Below are 20,960 nucleotides of genomic sequence, written 5' to 3'. Positions count from 1 at the left end.
CCAATAATATGTATATATGTATTGGGTTAGTGGAAGGAGGCATTTGAGATGTGGGTCAGGCAGCAAAGAATAGAAATGTATTTTGGGTTTGAGGGGAAGGAGATCAGGCAGGGAAATAGGTTTAAGTATCTTGGAGGAACAATGACCGGGGATGGTAATTCTGAGGCAGAGATGCGGAGGAGGATTCATGTGGATGTGAATGCATGGAGGATGGTGGAGGAAGTAATGACAGACAAAGATGTCAAGAAAATTAAAAGGGAAGGTTCTGATGTCGTGTGTAGCACTGGCCTACCTTTACGGCCTGGAGACAGTGGCACTGACAGAGAGACAACAGAGGCTGCATGTTTGCGAGAACAACTTGGTCAGGAGGATTGTGGGAGTGAAGAGGGTGGATGGATGAACTGAGGGAGGAGATTGGTGTGCAGATGAGCTTGATGGGGAGAATGGTCAAATGCCGGCAAAGATAGGTGGGACATGGATGGGGGAAGAGAGAATGGCAAAGAGAGCGGATAGGTTGAAAGAGCAAGGACGGAGGAAAACAGGACGACTGTAGTTGAGATGGTAGGATTGTGTGAGCAGGGATATCCATAGGGTAGGGGTAGTTGGAGAGTGGAGGGAGTTGGTTGAGGACATAGGGAGGGGGATGAGTATAGTGGCCAAGGCAGGGCAGAAGGTTGATGCATTGGACCTCACCCCTTATGAAGGGAAGAGGAGGAGAACAACAAATATTGTAACGGTTTTCAGAGACCCTGGGAAAGCACATACAAGAGGAATAGAGGTACCCAAGTGTAGTTATCTCTGTAGTATATTGTTTTGCTAAATTGGGTCCACCCCCTCCCCCTGCCCAACACATGTCAATCTGAAGGGAATGTGTGTTGTTTTTGTATTAGAACAAGTCTGGAGACGGCGATGGTTCACGAGCAATGTACACAGTTCGCCTTTTTTTTTGACCTTCGAGGGGATGCCACGGTCAAACTGGCTGGAATCGGGAAAAACGTAAATGATGAAAGTTGTAGTACTCGAAGCGCAATACTTGCATACCAACTTTCATTTGAAACAGTTGAAAACCCTAGGAGCTCGATGCCCAATTTATTGATTTTTTTTGACATTTTCTAAGTTCGTGACCTTGTGACCTTAACTTTGGGACGAAAATGAAAAATCGAGCTCTGTGGGGCTATGCAGGTGCCATTGGGCTAAGCAAATACCGAAACCCCTGCCAGATTCGACAAATCCCCTCGGAGAAGATGTAACTTGAAATCGGCTACCCCCTAAAAACACATGTTTTTTGGGCGTGGCTCTGCCCATAATGGGCGCAGCACGCCCATTCTCAGGAAAACACAACTAGATATAAACCTCCCACCCAAATTTGATCAGGATCGGATCAAACCCCACAGAGCTATGATCGGGACAGACAGACAGACAGACAGACACTCACCCAAAACGAATATAGTGGTCACTTACTGACTCGTGAACGAATAGAACCCCACTGTGAGTCTATAGAATAGAATAGAACATTATGCATCCCCACAGCCTATAAAACCGCAACCGGAACACAGAACGGAGCTTATACATCTGGGGATCTACATGAATGGACTGGTAAATCTGCGAGGACAAGGTGTTGACTGCAGAGCAACAGAAGGCTGGTGAAGGAGTGTGAGAAAGTGACGGTTCCACAGCAGGTGAGCAGACCCATCCAACGGAGAATTCCCAGACACGTTGGCCACGTAAACACTCACTGTCTCTTGCTATCCCTACTCTACTTCTCTCCCTTTGGATGCACTGAACTATCAACAAGCACCTATTGTCCCTTTTTAGGGCACACTGACTGTCCACCTCGCACTATTTTCCTCTAAGCCACACACAGTTCGCTCCGCCGTTATGATATGGGTAGCCATTATCCGGTGTGTCCACCTAAAGTAACGCTCAGCCGTACATAATTGATCAAGGTAGCATGTAGGGAAGCACAGTCCTTATCTGAGGTTATTTAATTTGCCGGGAAAATATAGCGGGATTGGATGTTGGACCCTACCTAAATTAAGCGTCTCAGACGCTGTCTGTGGTTGCTTAGGCCTGTCACATTTGCTCTACGGCGAGGATACGGCGGCCGTACGCCCTCTGAATTGACAGAAACGTGCGGCGGCCACAGAGTTTCTGCGGTGGCCTCAGGGTAGCCCTATACCGGTTGGTTATCTTTTACAGACGGTAGGGGTCGCCGTGGAATTATAACACGGAGTTATAACTTTTTTCATTTCTACGTTCACCGTAGCAATTCGACAAGCCGAAAAAAAAAAAAAAAAAACTGGTAAAAAAATAAATAAATGAACCCACTCGTTACCGTCCATCAGGCCGCACATTCGCCTTAAGGTCCCCCTGCGATCGCCTTGCGGGCACCTTGAGGCTACCTTGTGTCTGCCTTGAAAATTCTATGGCCGCCGCAGGGCCTCCTTAAGGTCACCGTGTGACATCAAATCAAAGACCGTAGGCAACCCCACGTTTTCGGTCTCCACAATTTATAAATACGCCGTGCGGCTCCCTGAAAAATAAAAACATATGTGACTGCTACATTGTGTGACCGTGGAAATACTGCGGCCGCCGTATAATTGCTAGTGGCCGTAGATTTTGGAGACCCCACGGCCGTCGTGGCAAATGTGACTAAGGCCTTGACAACCCGTTGTACCACGGAGTTGTCTGCTGATCGTCTACCGGATAATGGATTTCAGAACTCCCCTCGCGATCCCTATCGACCCCAAATCTGCAAATATATCTCTATTATAATACCAAGCTTGCACACTAAAAACTCGGCTCACCGTCACACGTTCCCTATGAAATTGCTGTGGCACTTAGCGGACATTCCGACAATGTTTGGGAAGTCTTGGCGTTCCATAGTACCACTTGCATTTTGCACAATGCGTAATTTTGTCATTCCCCATGTACGGTTTGTCGTCTGCTACCAGCTATGTTGTACTGCTATCCCGTGCATGTGCATGGGTATCGCTAGTATATATATATATATATATATATATATATATATATATATATATATATATATATATATATATATATATATATATATATATATATATATATTGTTATATTGTTATATTGTTATATTGTTATATTGTTATATATATATTGTTATATATATATTGTTATATATATATATATATATATATATATTGTTATATATATATAACAATATATATATATTGTTATATATATATAACAATATATATATATATATATATATATATATATATATATATATTGTTATATATATATATAACAATATATATATATATATATATATTGTTATATATATTGTTATATATATATATTGTTATATATATATATATATATATATATATATATATATATATATATATATATATTGTTATATATATATATATATTGTTATATATATATTGTTATATATATATTGTTATATATATATATATATATATATATATATATATATATATATATATATATATATATATATATATATATATATATTGTTATATATATATATATATATATATATATATATATATATATATATATATATATATATATATATATATATATATATATATATATATATATATTGTTATGGATTTCAGAATCAAATCTGACTAATGCATGCAAACATTTAGGTCCGAGACAGTTATTTCCCTAAATGCATGTCCAGGATAGACCCATCCCCATGTCTGGTGGGATTCTTACGTTGATGCATTGGAGAAGGGTATAGAACAGATTCCCTTTCTTATGGGATGGCCTTTCTCTCTTTGCGACACATTCATCCACGCGAGATAGCCGTTATCCCAACGGAGGCTCGTCTTCTCCCTTTACATCAGGACACTGGCTTGGAGGTGGACAATTTATTTACACTTTGGACTTACAGGACATTTGATTAAGCACACCGCGAGCTTTTCCTGAGCAGTTAGTCTGACAGTGAAATACGGCTGTGGATCATTTACCTCACCCACCTATCTTTCATTGACGTTCGACACCCACCTCTTTCACCGACGTAGACGTCCACCTTTTTCCATCGACGTTTGACGCCCCATTTGGCAGCTCTATGGGGGCTGGCTGGCTCTCGTTTGTGTCAGGCTGAATGAGGAAGGAATGATCGCGAGGTTGACAGTTGGTCACGTGCAACGATGCGTCAATAGGCAAGGTGGATTTGGCTGAAATCTGCTTGAGGCTCCGCCCAGACTGGTCGCCTATAAAAAGGACAGGAGGACCATTTTCCTGACAGTTTTGTTGCAGTTGCTGACAGCCTTAAAGCCTTACATCTCTGGTGGCAGTTGGTGACAGCTGGTTACAGCTCCTCACAGCGCGTCAGCACCTTGCAGCTCCTTACAGCTGTCCATTGGTTGTAGCTCCTGGTGGCTCCTGACGGTGGGTGACGGTTGGACTGTTCCTGCTGGTTCTGCTCATACCTGATTATTGGCGTCCCTGGTTCCTGGAGGTGACTATGTGACGCCGATTGGTGTTCGAGCCTGTTTGCAGGTGGGTGCACGGCGAGGCAAGACGCTGGCAGCGGACGAATGCACGCTCACACATTTCGGGACATTTTATTTGACGCATGACGACGTCAACCTTGGTAAGCCGAGACCGGATTTCTTTGCCCCCTGAATGATCTACTGTGTTCCCTTGTCTCGTGTTTAATTGTTTAAGGAAGGCATAGTGAGAAGCATCTGCTCTTTGTCTATTTTTCTACCAATGCCTGTTTAATTCTTTATTTGTTTGAAATTATTTTGATTGATTTGAATGCCCGTATTTTCCGCACAAGGAAATAAAAGGTTCTTCTGTTTATTTATTTTTCTTTTTAATAAATTCCTTGACGTTGTAACCTGTCCGTGCTTGTCCTTTTCCTTCCATTGATCCAGCATTGTCCAAACCGAGCCAGACTGGGAGGTCGTTCCCAAACTAATTAACCTGTCATAGTCAGCATGCACCAGCGGTAAACGCTCAGCCGCCCAACTTAAGATCTCATCAAGATAAGATTTGTGCATCGCCTAGAGCGCGCTACCTGTTCAGGAAGCCACGTGACCTCCATTTAAATGGCAAAATTAGACGGTGGATACTGGAACTCGTGGTTAACCGATTGATTCGCATTTGTGGTTGAAAAGCAACCCACCATACCACAAAGTTAATTGTGAGCGGTGACCCCAGGTCCGACTCTTCCAAGGAGTAATGGGGATTAACCCCCTCATCATACACTCGGTACCCGTGGCCGTAACAATATATATTAGATATATTTAGTTATATATATATATATATATATATATATATATATATATATATATATATATATATATATATATATATATATATATATATATATATATATATATATATATATATATGTATATATATATATATATATATATATATATATATATATATATGTTTATGTATATATATGTATATATATATATATATATATATATATATGTTTATATATATATATGTATATATATATATATATATATATAAATATATATATATATATATATATATATATATATATGTATATATACATATATATATATATATATATATATATATATATATATATATATATATATATATATATATATATATATATATATATATATATATATATAGATAGCCTGGTGTTGGCGCAGTGGTTAGGGCAGCGGCTTGGGATCCAAAAGGTCCTGAGTTCAAGCCCCGTTGGGCCACTGAATTAATACCCCAGGGGTTGACTCAGCCTGTCATCCTTCCGAGGTCGGTGAAATGAGTACCAGTATACTGGGCTGGTGTATACCCTGGTTAAAATAGGTGTACCATATCCCTGCGTCGTAAGAGGCGACTTGGGTTGCGTTACACGAATGAGTAACAGAGCAAAATTGCCAGACACCAGTATGGTCTTCTCCTGACACTATCCACAAAACCCAAAAGGTCCTTTAACGGACATGCTTCCCTCCAGCGATCATGACACTCGAACCACCAAATAGACCCCTTTAGTTGTACATGCCCCCGAGTCGACAATCAAATGGCAATTCTTTAAATAAACTAACCCTTAAGGCCTCATTTATTCCTCAGTGGATAGACGATAGGTAGAATTCACAAGATAGGAATACCCGGGCTGCGTCCGGTCGGACATAACTAATCCCAAGTGGTGACACGGTTTGGCAGTCCCAGCTTGTGTTGGCAGACAGTCAGTCTGAGGGGGAGAGTGGTCATAGCCTGCTGGGATGGGATATGGCTGTTGGCAGGCGGAGGCAAGGCTCATCTTGTGGAGATCCCCATGTACTTTGTATACAGTTTCACTGCTAAACTTTGTGGGTATCTCTCTCCCCACTGTGCCCGACATGCCTTTTATAGCCACGGCCCCCACCAACAGCCATGACACACTTCACCCCTCCCTGCTCAGCCGCTATTTGTCTGCCACAGGTCCGTAGGTGGAGTAAAAGGCCTGTTCAACCCTCACCGAACCACTGCCAAAACGAGACTTTCGAAATGACATATGAATGCGAACGAGGCCTTTCGCACATGCCCTTCCTGACATTTATTCAGTTATTTGGCATGCTTTTCCATCATGGTGGCCCTCCTGCTCAAACTTGCCGCCTTATGGCCTTGTATCGGACATTTTTAAAGCACATTTAGGATAGATTTCAAAAGTAAGAACATTAAAAAGGGTATAAAGGGAAAGTGATTTTAGACATTCGGGGGAAGTTTTACGGCATCTTTCTCGACATAAAACGACTCATAATTAATCTATATCACAATTAAATTATGATATATTTTGATTTGTTCACAGACAAAAAAAATTGTTGGTTGGGGGGGGGGGGTGTACAAGATGAAGACTGTTGTTGAGTGAGGAATGAACAAACGACAGCGCATTCCACTTTTGACAAGACGCTCTCTTAGTCATCACGATCATCCGGTTGTTTTTGTTTGTTTGTTTGTTTTTGTATACAAAGTCATGGCTCATGGAAGTGCTGGAACCAAATGCTGTCAGTTGTGCCTGATGCCTGAGCTTGTGCTTGATATCTCTGCTGCCAACATCCATGCACCCCTTTATCCCCATTAATTTTTTTAGGTACATGTAATGGCACTCACTGCTATTTCCAGTTTAAATCTATCTCCTGTTTCTGCTGCCACTACCTTTCTAGGGGCGACGATTCCATGCATTAACTCCTATCTGAGGAAAAGACCCTTGGCTTACGACTGTCTTTACTCTCCTCTGCTTTGCTCTAAGTCTGTGGCCCCTGGTGCTGTCACTGTCCATTCTGTTGAAAAACTCTTCTGCATTTATTTTGTTTCCACGCTTCATTGTCTTCAACATCTCTGTCATCTTGTAATCATCTTGTAATCGCCTCCGAATATGTTTTTTTTTCTGTTGACGTGTCAATGTGAAACACTTGAATGTGCCAATGACAGTAAAATTAAGTTTTGGTGTTAATCCTCATATTATTATTATTATTATTATTATTATTATTATTATTATTAATATTATTATTATCATGACTTTCTGTCTTCGGTTTTGACAGCTCCAGAACCACGACCATGAAACTCAGAACTCACCTCACACCTGGCGTAGTGAGGATGATATGGCAACAGAAGCCATAAACCTCAGGAAGTACTTTTTGTGAAGACATTTCCTGTGAGTGTCACTTCATGGTTCCTTTGAAATCATACCACTTGTATTCCTGATTGTGAGGGTAACCGGTTACACTCACTTATGCCCTTTCTGATGAACATCAAAGTGAAGTCTCAAGTTCTCAATTTTGTCCCCCCATCCTGCAGGCTAACTTTAAACATTTCAAAGCTGCATTTTATTCTCTCTGATTTCATATATTTTCACTTGTTGGAACATGACCCGTCTTTCCACCCCAACTCTATTCGCGAGTACACTATTAGATTACTATGAAATCGCACCGAATGGTGTTGCTGATTGCACTCTTTGCTCAAGACCGCATGTGCCCGGCACATTGCTATCAAGCCATCCTATCAGAGCACACTGAATGCACGAAATAACAAGTTACTTGTGATGAGTGAAGATCGTGATACATTTATGACAATGAATGTTGAATAAAGTGGAATTGCCTGCTGCTTGCTTCTTTATTGAGCAGAGTACTGTATTCCCTTCGGGTTGCAAAACTGCCATTTCCTTGTGCACTGCATGAAACATACGAGTTCCCAATAGCGGTGTCACAGGAAAAAAAAATTGCACTGTTTAGGTGCAGCGTGTGATCGTGAGCAGTTGTTCCAGTTGCATGCTGTAAGTGACAATGTATTGGTAAATGGGTGCAGTGTATGACATTGAGTGGTTGTGCAGGATGGATGCAACATATGACTGGATATGAATAACCCACTGGAGAGAGCAACATGAGCAACATGTTTTTAAAGTGATTCTTCACCAATGAGAGAAAGGGCCAAAAACAACATGTAGCATGATATTTCAAAAATGTATTTGGCCCGATGTGTTCTCATGGATCAGGCATTACATGGTGATGGTATGCACTCTACTGAGTGCCCTTCTACTTGTTACTTACGACATCTAAAGATTTTGTAAGTATATTGATCACTTCCAGACTCTGTTTGTTATATTACGAAATCTAAAGATTTCGTAAGTATATTGATGACTTCTGTCCTCTGTTTGTGTGTTTGTTTGTGTGTGTGTGTGTTTGTGTGTTTGTTTGTAGGCACGATAACTCAAGAACGGAAGAAGCTACCAATGACAAATTACACCATGTGATTCAGGAGGGTGATGGCTAGCGCTGATTAGATTTTGATCAAAATCAGTCAAAGCTCAAGGTCACAGTGAGGTCAAACATCCAAAAAAAGTTAAAACTCGAGAACGGAAGAAGCTACCAATATCAAATTACACCACGTGATCCAGGAGGGTGATGGCTTGCGCCGATTAGATTTTGGTCAAAATCGGTCAAAGGTCAAGGTCACAGTGAGGTCAAACATTCAATTTTTGATGGTTTGGCACAGAATCATCATTGAAACTTCTGGTTTGCGTCACGACCTTCTCCACAGACAGCTTTTATTAGACAAAGTCAGAGGTCAAGTTGACGATTTCGTAAGTACCAGTCTATGACTGCTTGTTACTTACGAAATCTTTAGATTTCGTAAGTATATCGATGACTTCAGTCCTCTGTTTGTTACTTACGAAATCTAAAGATTTCGTAAGTATATTGATGACTTCCGTTTCTGTTTATTTGTTATCTTGCCAAAACAAAGTTTTTGCAAGATATGTTAGTCAGCTTGTATGTTTTTTTGTTTTTTTGTTTGTTTGTTTGTTTGTCTGTAATCACGTATAAAAGATTCTGCAGAGCACAGTTATCATCGGAAATTTTTGTAACTTCGCATATCAGAGGCCTATAGAGGTCCCTTTCAGTGCACAAAATTTTGAAGGTCAAGGTCAAAGGTCAAGGTCACTTTGGCGCAAATCAGGGGAGTCGACGAAACCCTTATTTTTTTGAGTAGCTTTGATCGGATCGTCTTCAAACTTCATGGGAATATAGTTCATGGTCTGGCGCTCAGCTGATTAATTTTTGGTGGTGATTGGCCTTAACCTTCATATGTTTTTTTTTGTGTTTTTTTGGGGGGGGTTTTTTTTGGTCTGTAATCACGTAGAAATCACTCTGCAGAGCACAGTTATCATTGGAAATTTTTGTAACTTCGCACATCAGAAGCCTATAGAGGTCCCTTTCAGCGCATAAAATTTTGAAGGTCAAGGTCAAAGGTCAAGGACACTTTGTCGCAAATCAGGGGAGTCGACGAAACCCTTATTTTTTGAGTAATTTTGATCGGATCGTCTTTAAACTTCATGGGAATATAGTTCATGGTCTGGTGCTCAGCTGATTAATTTTTGGTGTCGATTGGCCTTGACCTTCATGGTTAGCGCCTCAGGTCAAACATATTTGACCCCAAGGTCAAATTTTCAAGTTTTAGGAACCATATCGTGTAGTACCTCAAATTGATCACCTCGATGAGTGCTTTCTAGATATGTCAAGCTTGAGACATTATGATGTCATTTGGTGACGTTATGAGGCAAAAGCATATTTTTCATGGTTACTCTGAAGAACAATTCTCATCGGAATCTCTCGTAGGCAGATATTCCTCAAGGAGTCGCTCCTGGTGGATAGCAGCTCTGTTCACCTCAGTGTGACCTTAAAGAAGTCACACGTGGTCACCTTTTGGCAAGATACGGGTCACCCTGCGGTTGACATTGGTTTATTTGTTCGTTTGTTTGTTTGTTTGTTTGTTTGTAGGCACGATAACTCGAGAACGGAAGACGCTACCAATGTCAAATTACACCATGTGATTCAGGAGGGTGATGGCTAGCGCTGATTAGATTTTGGTCAAAATCGGTCAAAGGTCAAGGTCATAGTGAGGTCAAACATAATTCCGTAAATTCACGTGGAGCAATGGAGTATTTTTGCTTCGCTCGATGTTACGAGTTCGTTTTAACTTCGATTTTAATTATGTCTTCGGTTTTTGCGATCGGTTCGGACGCTTAAAACTCGGTTGTCGAAATTCTGGTAAAAATCGGATGTTTTGGAGACGTTTTAAGATTGTATAAAAAAATATTTCAATCGACGCGTCACGGGTCTTCACGTGATGCAGTGCGCTCGAGCAGACGCGTCGTTCAGTCACATTAAGGTTTTCCGTGTGCGCGCTGACAGTGTTTTCAATAAAGATGGTGTTTAAAAGTCATTTTTTTTATCCCAATAAAGGTTATCGTCGCATGCCTGACTCACTGAGCCGTCGGATTCTGTAAAGATTGTTGGTGGATGGCTGAATATTATGGTTTTGTGATTGATAAAATAATATTAAATAATTGCAAGGAGAAATGGAGATTTTTGCTTCGCTCGACGTTACGAGTTCGTTTTAATTTCGATTTCAATTTTGTCTTCAGTTTTTACGATCGCTTAGGACACTTAAAACTCAGTTGTCGAAATTCTGGTAAAAATCGGATGTTTTGGAAACGTTTTAAGATTGAATAAAAAAATATTTCACTCGACGCGTCACGGGTCGTCACGTGATGCAGTGCGCTCGAGCAGACGCGTCGTTGAGTCGCGTTAAAGTTTTCCGTGTGCGCTGACGGTGTTTTCGATAAAGATGGTGTTTAAAAGTCATTTTTTATCCCAATAAAGGTTATCGTCGCATGCCTGACTCGCTGAGCCATCTGATTATGTAAAGATTGTTGGTGGATGGCCGAATATTACGGTTTTGTGACTTTGATAAAATAATATTAAATAATTGCGTGGAGAAATGGAGATTTTTGCTTCACTCGACGTTACGAGTTCGTTTTAACTTCGATTTTAATTTTCTCTTCGGTTTTTGCGATCGCTTCGGACGCTTAAAACTCAGTTGTCGAAATTCTGGTAAAAATCGGATGTTTTGGAGACGTTTTAAGATTGTATAAAAAATATTTCACTCGACGCGTCACGGGTCATGACGTGATGCAGTGCGCTCGAGCAGACGCGTCGTTGAGTCACGTAAAGGTTTTCAGTGTGCGCGCTGACGGTGTTTTCGATAAAGATGGTGTTTAAAAGTCATTTTTATCCCAATAAAGGTTATCGTCGCATGCCTGACTCGCTGAGCCGTCGGATTATGTAAAGATTGTTGGTGGATGGCCGAATATTACGGTTTTGTGACTTTGATAAAATAATATTAAATAATTGCGTTGAGAAAAGGAGATTTTTGCTTCTGTCAACGTTACGATTTTTGATGGTTTGGTACAGAATCATCGTAGAAACTTCTGGTTTCCGTCGCGACCTTCTCAAGAGACAGCTTTTATTAGACAAGGTCAGAGGTCAAGTTGACTATTTCGTAAGTACCAGTCTATGACTGCTTGTTTGTGTGTTTGTTTGTGTGTATGTTTGTGTGTTTGTTTGTGTGTATGTTTGTGTGTTTGTTTGTAGGCACAATAACTCGAGAACTGAAGAAGCTACCAATGTCAAATTACACCACGTGATTCAGGAGGGTGATGTCTAGCGCTGATTAGATTTTGGTCAAAATCGGTCAAAGGTCAAAGTCGCAGTGAGGTCAAACATAATTCCGTACATTCATGTGGAGAAATGGAGTATTTTTGCTTCGGTCGACGTTACGAGTTCGTTTTAACTTCGATTTTAATTTTGTCTTCGGATTTTGCGATCGCTTAGGACGCTTAAAACTCGGTTGTCGAAATTATGGTAAAAATCGGATGCTTTGGAGACTTTTAAGATTGTATTAAAAATATTTCACTCGACGCGTCACAGGTCGTCACGTGATGCAGTGCGCTCGAGCAGACGCGTCGTTGAGTCACGTAAAGGTTTTCCGTGTGCGCGCTGACGGTGTTTTCGATAAAGATGGTGTTTAAAAGTCATTTTTTTTATCCCAATAAAGTTATCGTCGCATGCCTGACTCGCTGAGCCGTCGGATTATGTAAATATTGTTGGTGGATGGCCGAATATTACGGTTTTGTGACTTTGATAAAATAATATAAAATAATTGCGTGGAGAAATGGAGATTTTTGCTTCGGTCGACGTTACGATTTTTGATGGTTTGGTACAGAATCATCGGAGAAACTTCTGGTTTGCATCTCTACCTTCTCTTGAGACAGCTTTTATTAGACAAGGTCAGAGGTAAACTTGACAATTCCGTAAGTACCAGTCTATGACTGCTTGTTTGTGTGTTTGTAGGCACGATAACTCAAGAACGGAAGAAGCTTCCAATGTCAAATTACACCACGTGATTCAGGAGGGTGATTGCCAGCGCTGATTAGATTTTGGTCAAAGGTCAAGGTCACAGTAAGGTCAAACATCCAAAACATTCGATTTTTGATGGTTTGGTACAGAATCATCATAGAAACTTCTGGTTTGCGTCGCTACCTTCTCGAGAGACAGCTTTTATTGGACAAGGTCAGAGGTCAAGTTGACGATTTCGTAAGTCCCATTCTATGACTGCTTGTTTGTTTGTTTGTTTGTTTTTGTATACTAAGTCCAGGCTTGTGGAAGTGCTAGAACTGATGCTGTCGGTTGTGCTGATGTCGCTTGTGCCTGATGCTGCGAGTGTTGCGCCTGATGCTGCGAGTGTGCTGAAGTTGTCCAGTTGTGCTGATGCTGTCCGGTTGTGCTAATGCTGTCCAGTTCTTTTTACCTCCACCAGTATCGGTAAACCCATTTTCGGTTTCAGCCGCTACTCCACGACCCTCAAACCCATCCAGGCACAGCCAATGAGTCTTACAGAAAATTTTTTGCAATCATTCACTTCTCCTTAGAGAGGTAGATAAAGAAAGAGAGAAATAGAGGTTAAAAGAGATGAAAGGGAAGAAAACGCAAGAATTAGAATGAACACAAAGAATTGTGAAAATATTACAAAGAAATGTGAAAGGAACAAAGAACAAAGATATCGGGAAAAACCTAGACAGATAGATTTCAGCAGTTACTCCCCAGGCTCAAACACAGCAACCGGTACAGAATAACACAAGGAAACACAAGAAAATTAAACCAAGGTGGAGGCCATTCAGCCCATCATGCCTGCACCACATCAACACCACACCAATTAAAAGCCTGGTGTTGGCTCAGTGGTTAGTGTGGTGGCTTGGGATCCTGGGGTCCTGAGTTCAAGCCCCGTCGGCCGCTGAATTATTACACCAGGGGGTTGACTCAGCCTGTCATCCTTCTGAGGTCGGTGAAATGAGTACCAGTTCCAGTGTGTGTACTGGTAGAGGGGCACTGCATCAGCGACACAGTCGCGCTTCAAGAAATGATAGCTACCCCGGCAGTTAAACTGCCATACGACCACACACACCACACCAATTTATCGACACAAGATCAACATAAGAAAATGCAAAATGTTTTTTTTGTTTTTTCCTTATTTTCAGGGGAGGGGGCATGGGCTTTGGTTAAAAATAATACATACAATATCAACCACACAACACCCTTTGAGACCCCCACCAACATTGTGTGTACATGCACACGATTGCCCATCAATGCTCAACCTACCGAAAAGTCCTACCAACATCCCAATACCCCTCAATCTCCATAACTTCCAGGTACCTATCTAATTCTAATTTAAACTTGTCTACTGTTTCTGCTGTCACGGCCTTTCCAGGGAGACCATTCCATGCATGAATAATTACTACTCTCTGAGTGAAAGTCCCCTGCCTTGCTACCATCTTCACTCTCCTCTTCTTTACTCTCAGGCTATGGCCTCAGGCTATCTTCTTTACTCTCAGGCTGGCTGAGATTGGTGAATGTTTTAGAAACATCATCAAAGACGTTCCAAGTCTGCCATGCAGTTTTCTTCCCTTTACCGCGGAAGGCAGACACGACGTCACATCCAGTGAACGCATGGAAGTATGGGATCCGTCTAGCTTTCTCAGGCCCTATTGCAGAAACTCCCTCATGGACTGGAATCCATCGTGCCTTTGCTCCTTGGCCAAAGGCAATCCACATGTTCTCAAGACCGAGTTTCTGTAAGGATGGCAGTACAGATATTGCTATGACGAGTACGTCCGTGTCTTAGCCTTAATGATAATGGACTTGCTACCATCCGTCGTTGCATCCCTGGCGTGTACAAATATTCGAGTGTCAGCTTCTTCATGACAACATGGAGACGCAGCATCCAGTGACTTCCTTGTGTTGCTAATGGCATCTTCTCCTTTTGTGACAATGACTGTGCTTGTCGTCTGTGCTTCACAAATCTTTTCTGCAAGGAAGTGAAACAGCTCAGTGTTGTTGCTGTCATTTCGAAGAAAGCTTCTCCAGTTGCTTGGGGTCTTACTGGTTCCTGTCACTCTTCTTCTGATTCCTTGCCCCCTTTTCGACTTTGCCTCGGACTTCAGACTTGACTTCTTGTACACATCAAACACTACGTCCACCCTCTCGTACCTGGCACCATAGGATTCCACCTTTGGGATGATGTCTTCTTTAGCATAGTCATCAAATATCTTTGAGGTGCATGGAGGTAGGGCATTGATAAGTGCTGAGCCATCAATGATGACTGCATCTCCCCTCCGTTCTCTGTCTGGGATGTTCACTTGCACTTCAAGAATTTCAGACAGCTGTGACTTCAAATTTTTTTGAAGGTTTTTTTTGTTTGTCAAATTTTTCAAAATTTGGATTTTCAAATGGCCAATCAGGCAGATTTGATCAGAAATCCCCGCAGAACAGAAATGCAAAATTTGATGCTTGTATCATAATTTGCAGTATTTTTCTACTGTCTACTACACTATCACCTTCCCCACAACTGAAGTCAAACTCACAGGTCTATAGTTTCCCAATTCTTCTCTGGATCCTTCCTTAAATAATGGTGTTACATTTGCTACTCTCCAATCCTCCAGTACCTGTCCTGACTCCAGTGAACTATTGTAAATATCTGTTCACAGCTCGCTTACCTGCTCAGCCACCTCTCTCAATACTCACAGGTGCATGTTAGCTGGCCCCGTTATAACAATGAGGGTTTTTCTCAGTTCTGAGTTTTATACTTTGAGTTGCATAGCAGGTAAACAATCCTGTCCTGGTTAGTCAGTCATAACCAAACTCTCTTGATCTCTTCCTCACCAGCCCATTATTGTTTTGACATGACTCTGCCCTCATGTTTCCCCAAATTTTTCACTTCTCACAGCTTTTCATTAACTCAACCATATACAGTATGTAATTATAAATGACCGGCTGGACATCAAAAGCTCAACTCTTGCTTTGATTGTTGTATTTGGCTGCCTCAAGTGCACTGAGTGTCGTGCATGATAAAAGGCCTGTTCAACTCTCAACAAACTACCACCAATACAGGACTTTCAAAATGACATATCAATGCGAACGAGGCCTTTTGCACATGTTCTGTTTGTGCGTTTTCAGGACTCGCTTGTACTAGTGCGGGAACCTATGTCACATATACATTTCCAAAGCAGTGAAGGGTGGTCCATATTGATACCTGCCATGAGAGATTCATGTCTTGCCCATGCCTATAAAAGGCTTAGATGGTTGAGATGAGAAAGAGAGGAAGGGAGTTCAGAGAGAGGGAGCTTTTTAAGAGTTTGGTTACGAGAGTTGTACATCAGTTTGTTTTTTTTTGTCCGTTTCACCCTTGTCTCAACCAACATCCACGAGGAAGTGTCTTGGAGATGAAACACCTGGAGTGCTGGACCAGGAACCTGCAACAGCTAGGTGCACTGCAAACCCATCGCGAGAATTTTCAAATGTGGGGGTGTCTGGGAGAGGGTGTCCCCCTCCCTTAATGCAGTGGGCCAGTGATCAGCAGCTCAGGTGTGCCAGGGAAGGACTTTGCATGACGGAGGGTTCCCAATCAGCGACTGGCTTTGGAGGCCATTACTGATTGGCCAGTTTATTATTCTGCAGCTGTACTGAAATACTGGTATTGCGAGTTGGTTTATGGCTTTGATTTTGTTCCTTTGAGTGTGGTACGTTTTCGTGATCAGCCTCGTTCTACGTAGCTATTCTTTGGTGATTGTTTTTCACATTTGAGGCACCGCGAGGAGGAGTGATGTAAGAGCCACATCGGCCATTTTGGAGTTGATGCCATATAGCACTATTTTAACCCTTCCCCTATCATCCGAGCCTATCATCATCATATCATTAAAAAATGTCGCTTACATCACTCCTCGCCGGGCCTCATTTGTTTGTGACATATTTGGTGGCCCTCTTCTACTCCAAGGTATTTGTGTAATGCTTCATTGTCTAGCTCCTGCATTGTTGTATTTGTGTCAATTTTTATGTTGTCCGTTTGTGTTGGTCTATGTTGTACAAATGTGCACTGAGCACATTCATCACGTCCAAATTCCATTTGAGTGTCCTCAGAGAAGTGTTTTTCTAGTTTTAGCTGCTCTGTCAATTTTTTCGTCATTCGGTGTCATGAGATTTAAATCATCCATGTTTAATAGGTGTGTCACCTTTCCTGTTTCGTTGGATGTTCTTCTTTTGGTTGTTAGAGCATATCCGTGTCCTTGTTTGTTGAGGAGCTTACTCAACCGGTCAAGAGCCGGAGAAGACAAGAGGTGGGAAAGACTGTCTCCCTGGAAGATCCCACACCGTGTCTCCATTGTTGGTATTTTGATGTGTGTGTTGTATTTAAAACAGACTTGTATAAAAATAAATAAATAACTTGTAAGTTATAAGAAACCTTAAAGATAATCACATATTAAACCTCGAACAGAGTTTTGCTTGTTATCTTGTGATAAGAGGGAGAGGGTGATGCACTATTTTGGAGAAACAATGCAGAGGTTTCATGTAAGAATGAATGCACACAGGAGCTGCATGGTAAACCCAGATGAATCTATTGGTTGTCCTTGACTTGCTCGTCACATTACTTGTGGTTATTGAAATCCAGTTTCAGAGTTCCATTTGTTGTAAAGACGAGTGGTAATGTCTGGAAAGAGGATATGGAATGTAAAACAATCGCTCAATTACGTCGGCGGAGAGAATTATGTTGCATTTTTAATTAACCCAGAACTCCATACCCATTTGTAAGAATCAATGATGAAACCATGTGAATGCAACATTACGGCGAAAGCAAAACCACCTTCATTTTTAACACTTAACCAACAGACTCTCAGTGAGACAATACATATTGATGGATGTAAATATCCGGTTACGGACGCATCACAACAGATCATAAATGATTGGTTAGATATCAGCAAATCGAACATCCGAAGGATTAATTAATAGCCTAGAATCAAGATCAATACCTCACAACAAACAAATCAAGTGGAACTCACAATCCAACACATGGAAGAAATTCTGGATATGATTGACCATCGAATGGACAAAGAGAAAGCAAAATAACTTGATAATCAAAATTATGTTTGATAACAAAGGGATACAAATGATCAATATTAAGAAAATACAACAACAGGATGGAGTCCAGAAACACTGCAACAATTAGAACCACTAAGGGTTAATAACAATAGGACTGAGTGAGATGGATCAGAGAACAAATTGATAAACACAAAATACCGAACACTCAAATTGTTTTATGGTTAGAGGAGGTGGAGAAACATGTTAAAAAAGGAAAGTTGTTGATTTGAAAAGGAAATTTTGAATTAATAATTATTCTGAATAATTATTCTGATTATAATCTGAAGTTCATTTTAGACATTCCGGAGACATGATTGTTTCAAACACAATACGTTATTGTTCCTCTTGACGAGGAAAGTGTTGCAGACGTGCGCCAAATCTGCAACACCATATGCACGTTTACATTGTTTCAGATCTGGTCTCGGGGGTAAAATGGAGGATAGATTGTAATAGTTATTCCATAATATGTGTGAGCGTAAGTGTGATGTAATTCCTGTGAGTGATAAAGCGTGCTTGACACGTGTTTAGAATTATCTAGTCGTCCAGCCACTTCCCCCCCCCTTACATTCTTGAACCTTCCCCTTCATCTAGCTGTCTTTGTGTGGAACCTTCCCGGCGTCATATCCAAAGGGTGCGGCCCACGTGCGATTGCAGAAAGCCCACAAGTGCTGGAACGGACCCCGTGGGATTTTTAAAAGTGTGGTCAGTGAGCGTGCTGCGTTCAGTCATTCACCACCTTTTGTTCATGTCGCTGAGTCCAGTAAGTGGTTCGTGGATTGTTGTTGGCCCCTCCAGTGGTTTGTGCAGACCAGTATGGTGGTTCATGTCATCAGTTTGTGTGACCCACTGGGAGAATTTCTCATGGTTGTTGGTTCGCAGCAAGGACAAGCCCCGCACAGAACCACGACACGACCAACCAGCACCCCAGCAGCTGATCAGACTGAGACACGAGCTAAGAGTGATCATGGGGAGCTGTGCCACGTCTGCAACACCACATTCGCAAGCGGAGCTCACACAGCACAGGTTTTCTTTTGCCTCGTCAACCCCCTGCTGAGTCTCGTGTTCCCTCCCTCCAGAATGAAAAAGATAAGGTGTATTTGTTTCGCTATCGTGGTTCTGTGAGGGTGTTGTACATACAGTAATTTATCTATTTAATTGTGATCGTCACTGCACGGCCATGCTTTCTTCCCCTTCTCCCCATTTCCTCTGTTAATAAATACCCCTGCTGTGATGAAAACTGCATGGTCATTGGGAGCATGCTACATAGCACTTAGAGAATTGGCTGATTAACCCGTTAGGTGGGTAGATTGGGTCCGCGCATACATGCTTTGAATACGAAACATTGACGAGCTTCGCTCGGCTCTTCTTGTCGGCAATTCCGCTACAGTCATTGCGTTCAGAGAACCGATTCTTGCTCTACAGTGTTCAGGTATATAATTAAATTGCAAGTGATGTTTTCACCCCTGTCTGTCTGTCTGTCTGTTTGTCTGTGAGCAGGATTGCTCAAAAAGTTGTGGACGGATTCGGCCAAAATGTGGTGAACAGGTTGGGTGTGCGATGAGGACAAATTGATTCGATTTCGATGAAGAACTGGACTTGGATCTGATTCTTTTTTTGAAGTGATTCTTCACCATTGGGAGATTGGGATTCTTTGACATTCTTCACCACTGAGAGATTATTCACCATCTTCAAACGATATATTGCATGATATTTCAAAAACGTTGTGGACTGATCATGACAAAACTTGGTGGATGAGTTGGGCAGTTGACAAGAACAAGCGGATAAGATTTTGGTTCAGGTCAAGGTCACTTTCTGATGTCACACACAATACACTTTATGATGCCCCGAACACCGGCGTTTCCTGGGGTTTCTGCGCATGCGCTCCATGTATTCTGGTGTGGAATATGTCATTTCCAAAATCGCATATTGTCAAGCAGTATTACAGGGGCAATAAAACGAATATTTACAAAATTACCATAAAACATAGGGGCAATTCCACTGGGCGCTCGCCTCGTAGCGGCTGGATAGGAAAACCAGGGAACCACTGGTAAGCGTGGATGACCCTCAAAATATGTAATGGAGAAGAAATGAAATACTTATGGATTGTTTTTTTTATGCTGTGAACAAACTTTGATACATTCCGGGTGATGAAGGTTGTGGTCAAGTTTCATCGAAATTGTGCATGTCGTTTCAGAGACAAAGTTGCAAGTGTTTATGGACGGATGGACAGACTGACAGACAATGCGCCATCCCATAAACTCCCTGGAACTACGTTCCAGGTGAGCTAAAAAAAAAAACACGAGGTTTTTTTTAAATTCTGGTGTAACATTTTGGATCATTGATAACTCAATCCTGTAATCGAAGGCATCCACAACATTTACAAGTGGGGGTAAACGGTAAATGTCTTATCAACTTGTGATTTTCCACATTGTCGACGAACATTCCACATTATAAAATCATGGAGGCAATGGACAGAGTGATATAAAGCTTGTACGGGAGGTAAAATAAAGTGTACATGACAGTCTATCAAAGAGAATCATGTTCCATGAAGGAAATTCCATTTTTATTCGATACAGAAGTGTACTTCTTTATATTCGGCAACAGGATACTCCCACTCCAGCAGACAGTAGGGATACCCATAAGTTGGGATGCCGGCACTTTCCTTTGAAAATTTGTTCCTGCACATGAATGAGTGACTTGGGTCCAGAACATCTGCAAGAAGGTGCAACAACATCTTTGGATTGATTCATTCATGATTTACTGGTAATTACGGATGAGTTTATATTTGATTGGCTTCATGATGACACCGATCCAAAAGAGTTGGGATTGAAAAAGGAAAATCACACTCGTACCTCAGTCTCTTTTTAGCATAACAAATCAAGAGTAGTAATAATAAATTTCACACTAAATTATGAAATAAACAAGATGCTTTTCCATTCCATATTATACAAATGCCTTTCTTTAACAGAAACATTCCGATACTAGAGTTCATAGAACACCTTACCATGTGCTGTCCGAAGAAAAAGGACGCGGAAGGGTCTTTTAAACTCTTGCTTTGCATTTCCGAGCACGATTTATATTTCCTCCGAGCCACCATTTTGTTTGAATGACGATGTTCCCCAACACCACGAAGGTCTTATTATAAACCTGGAGGACCAATGAGCTCGGGAA

At 41.4% G+C, this 20,960-nt stretch overlaps 1 protein-coding gene and 1 long non-coding RNA gene across 6 annotated transcripts in view; one reads left to right on the top strand and one right to left on the bottom strand.

Annotated features, from left to right (window-relative positions):
- Nucleotides 1-8,100, top strand: part of FHIT (fragile histidine triad diadenosine triphosphatase) — a 222,444-nt gene extending 214,344 nt beyond the window's left edge. For 3 of the 5 annotated variants that reach the window (XM_085864301.1, XM_085864300.1, XM_085864299.1), the window contains one exon: nucleotides 7,527-8,100. In XM_085864301.1, coding sequence (XP_085720427.1) covers nucleotides 7,527-7,628 — 102 coding nt within the window. In that variant the 3' untranslated portion in view covers nucleotides 7,629-8,100. Of the gene's footprint in view, nucleotides 1-4,512; nucleotides 4,607-7,526 lie in introns of all 5 variants that reach the window. The other 2 variants (XM_085864298.1, XM_085864297.1) reach the window with 1 other exon arrangement.
- The window catches only part of LOC147008800 (uncharacterized), a 97,143-nt gene that overhangs the window by 69,214 nt on the left and 6,969 nt on the right, over nucleotides 1-20,960 (bottom strand). The window lies entirely within an intron of this gene.

Source organism: Eptatretus burgeri, chromosome 18 (assembly GCF_056783735.1).
Source record: "Eptatretus burgeri isolate ZD-2024b chromosome 18, Ebu_testis_v1, whole genome shotgun sequence".
Lineage (NCBI taxonomy): Eukaryota > Metazoa > Chordata > Myxini > Myxiniformes > Myxinidae > Eptatretus > Eptatretus burgeri.
Note: the sequence above shows the minus strand (reverse complement) of the source record. Positions and strands in the feature narration are given on the sequence as shown.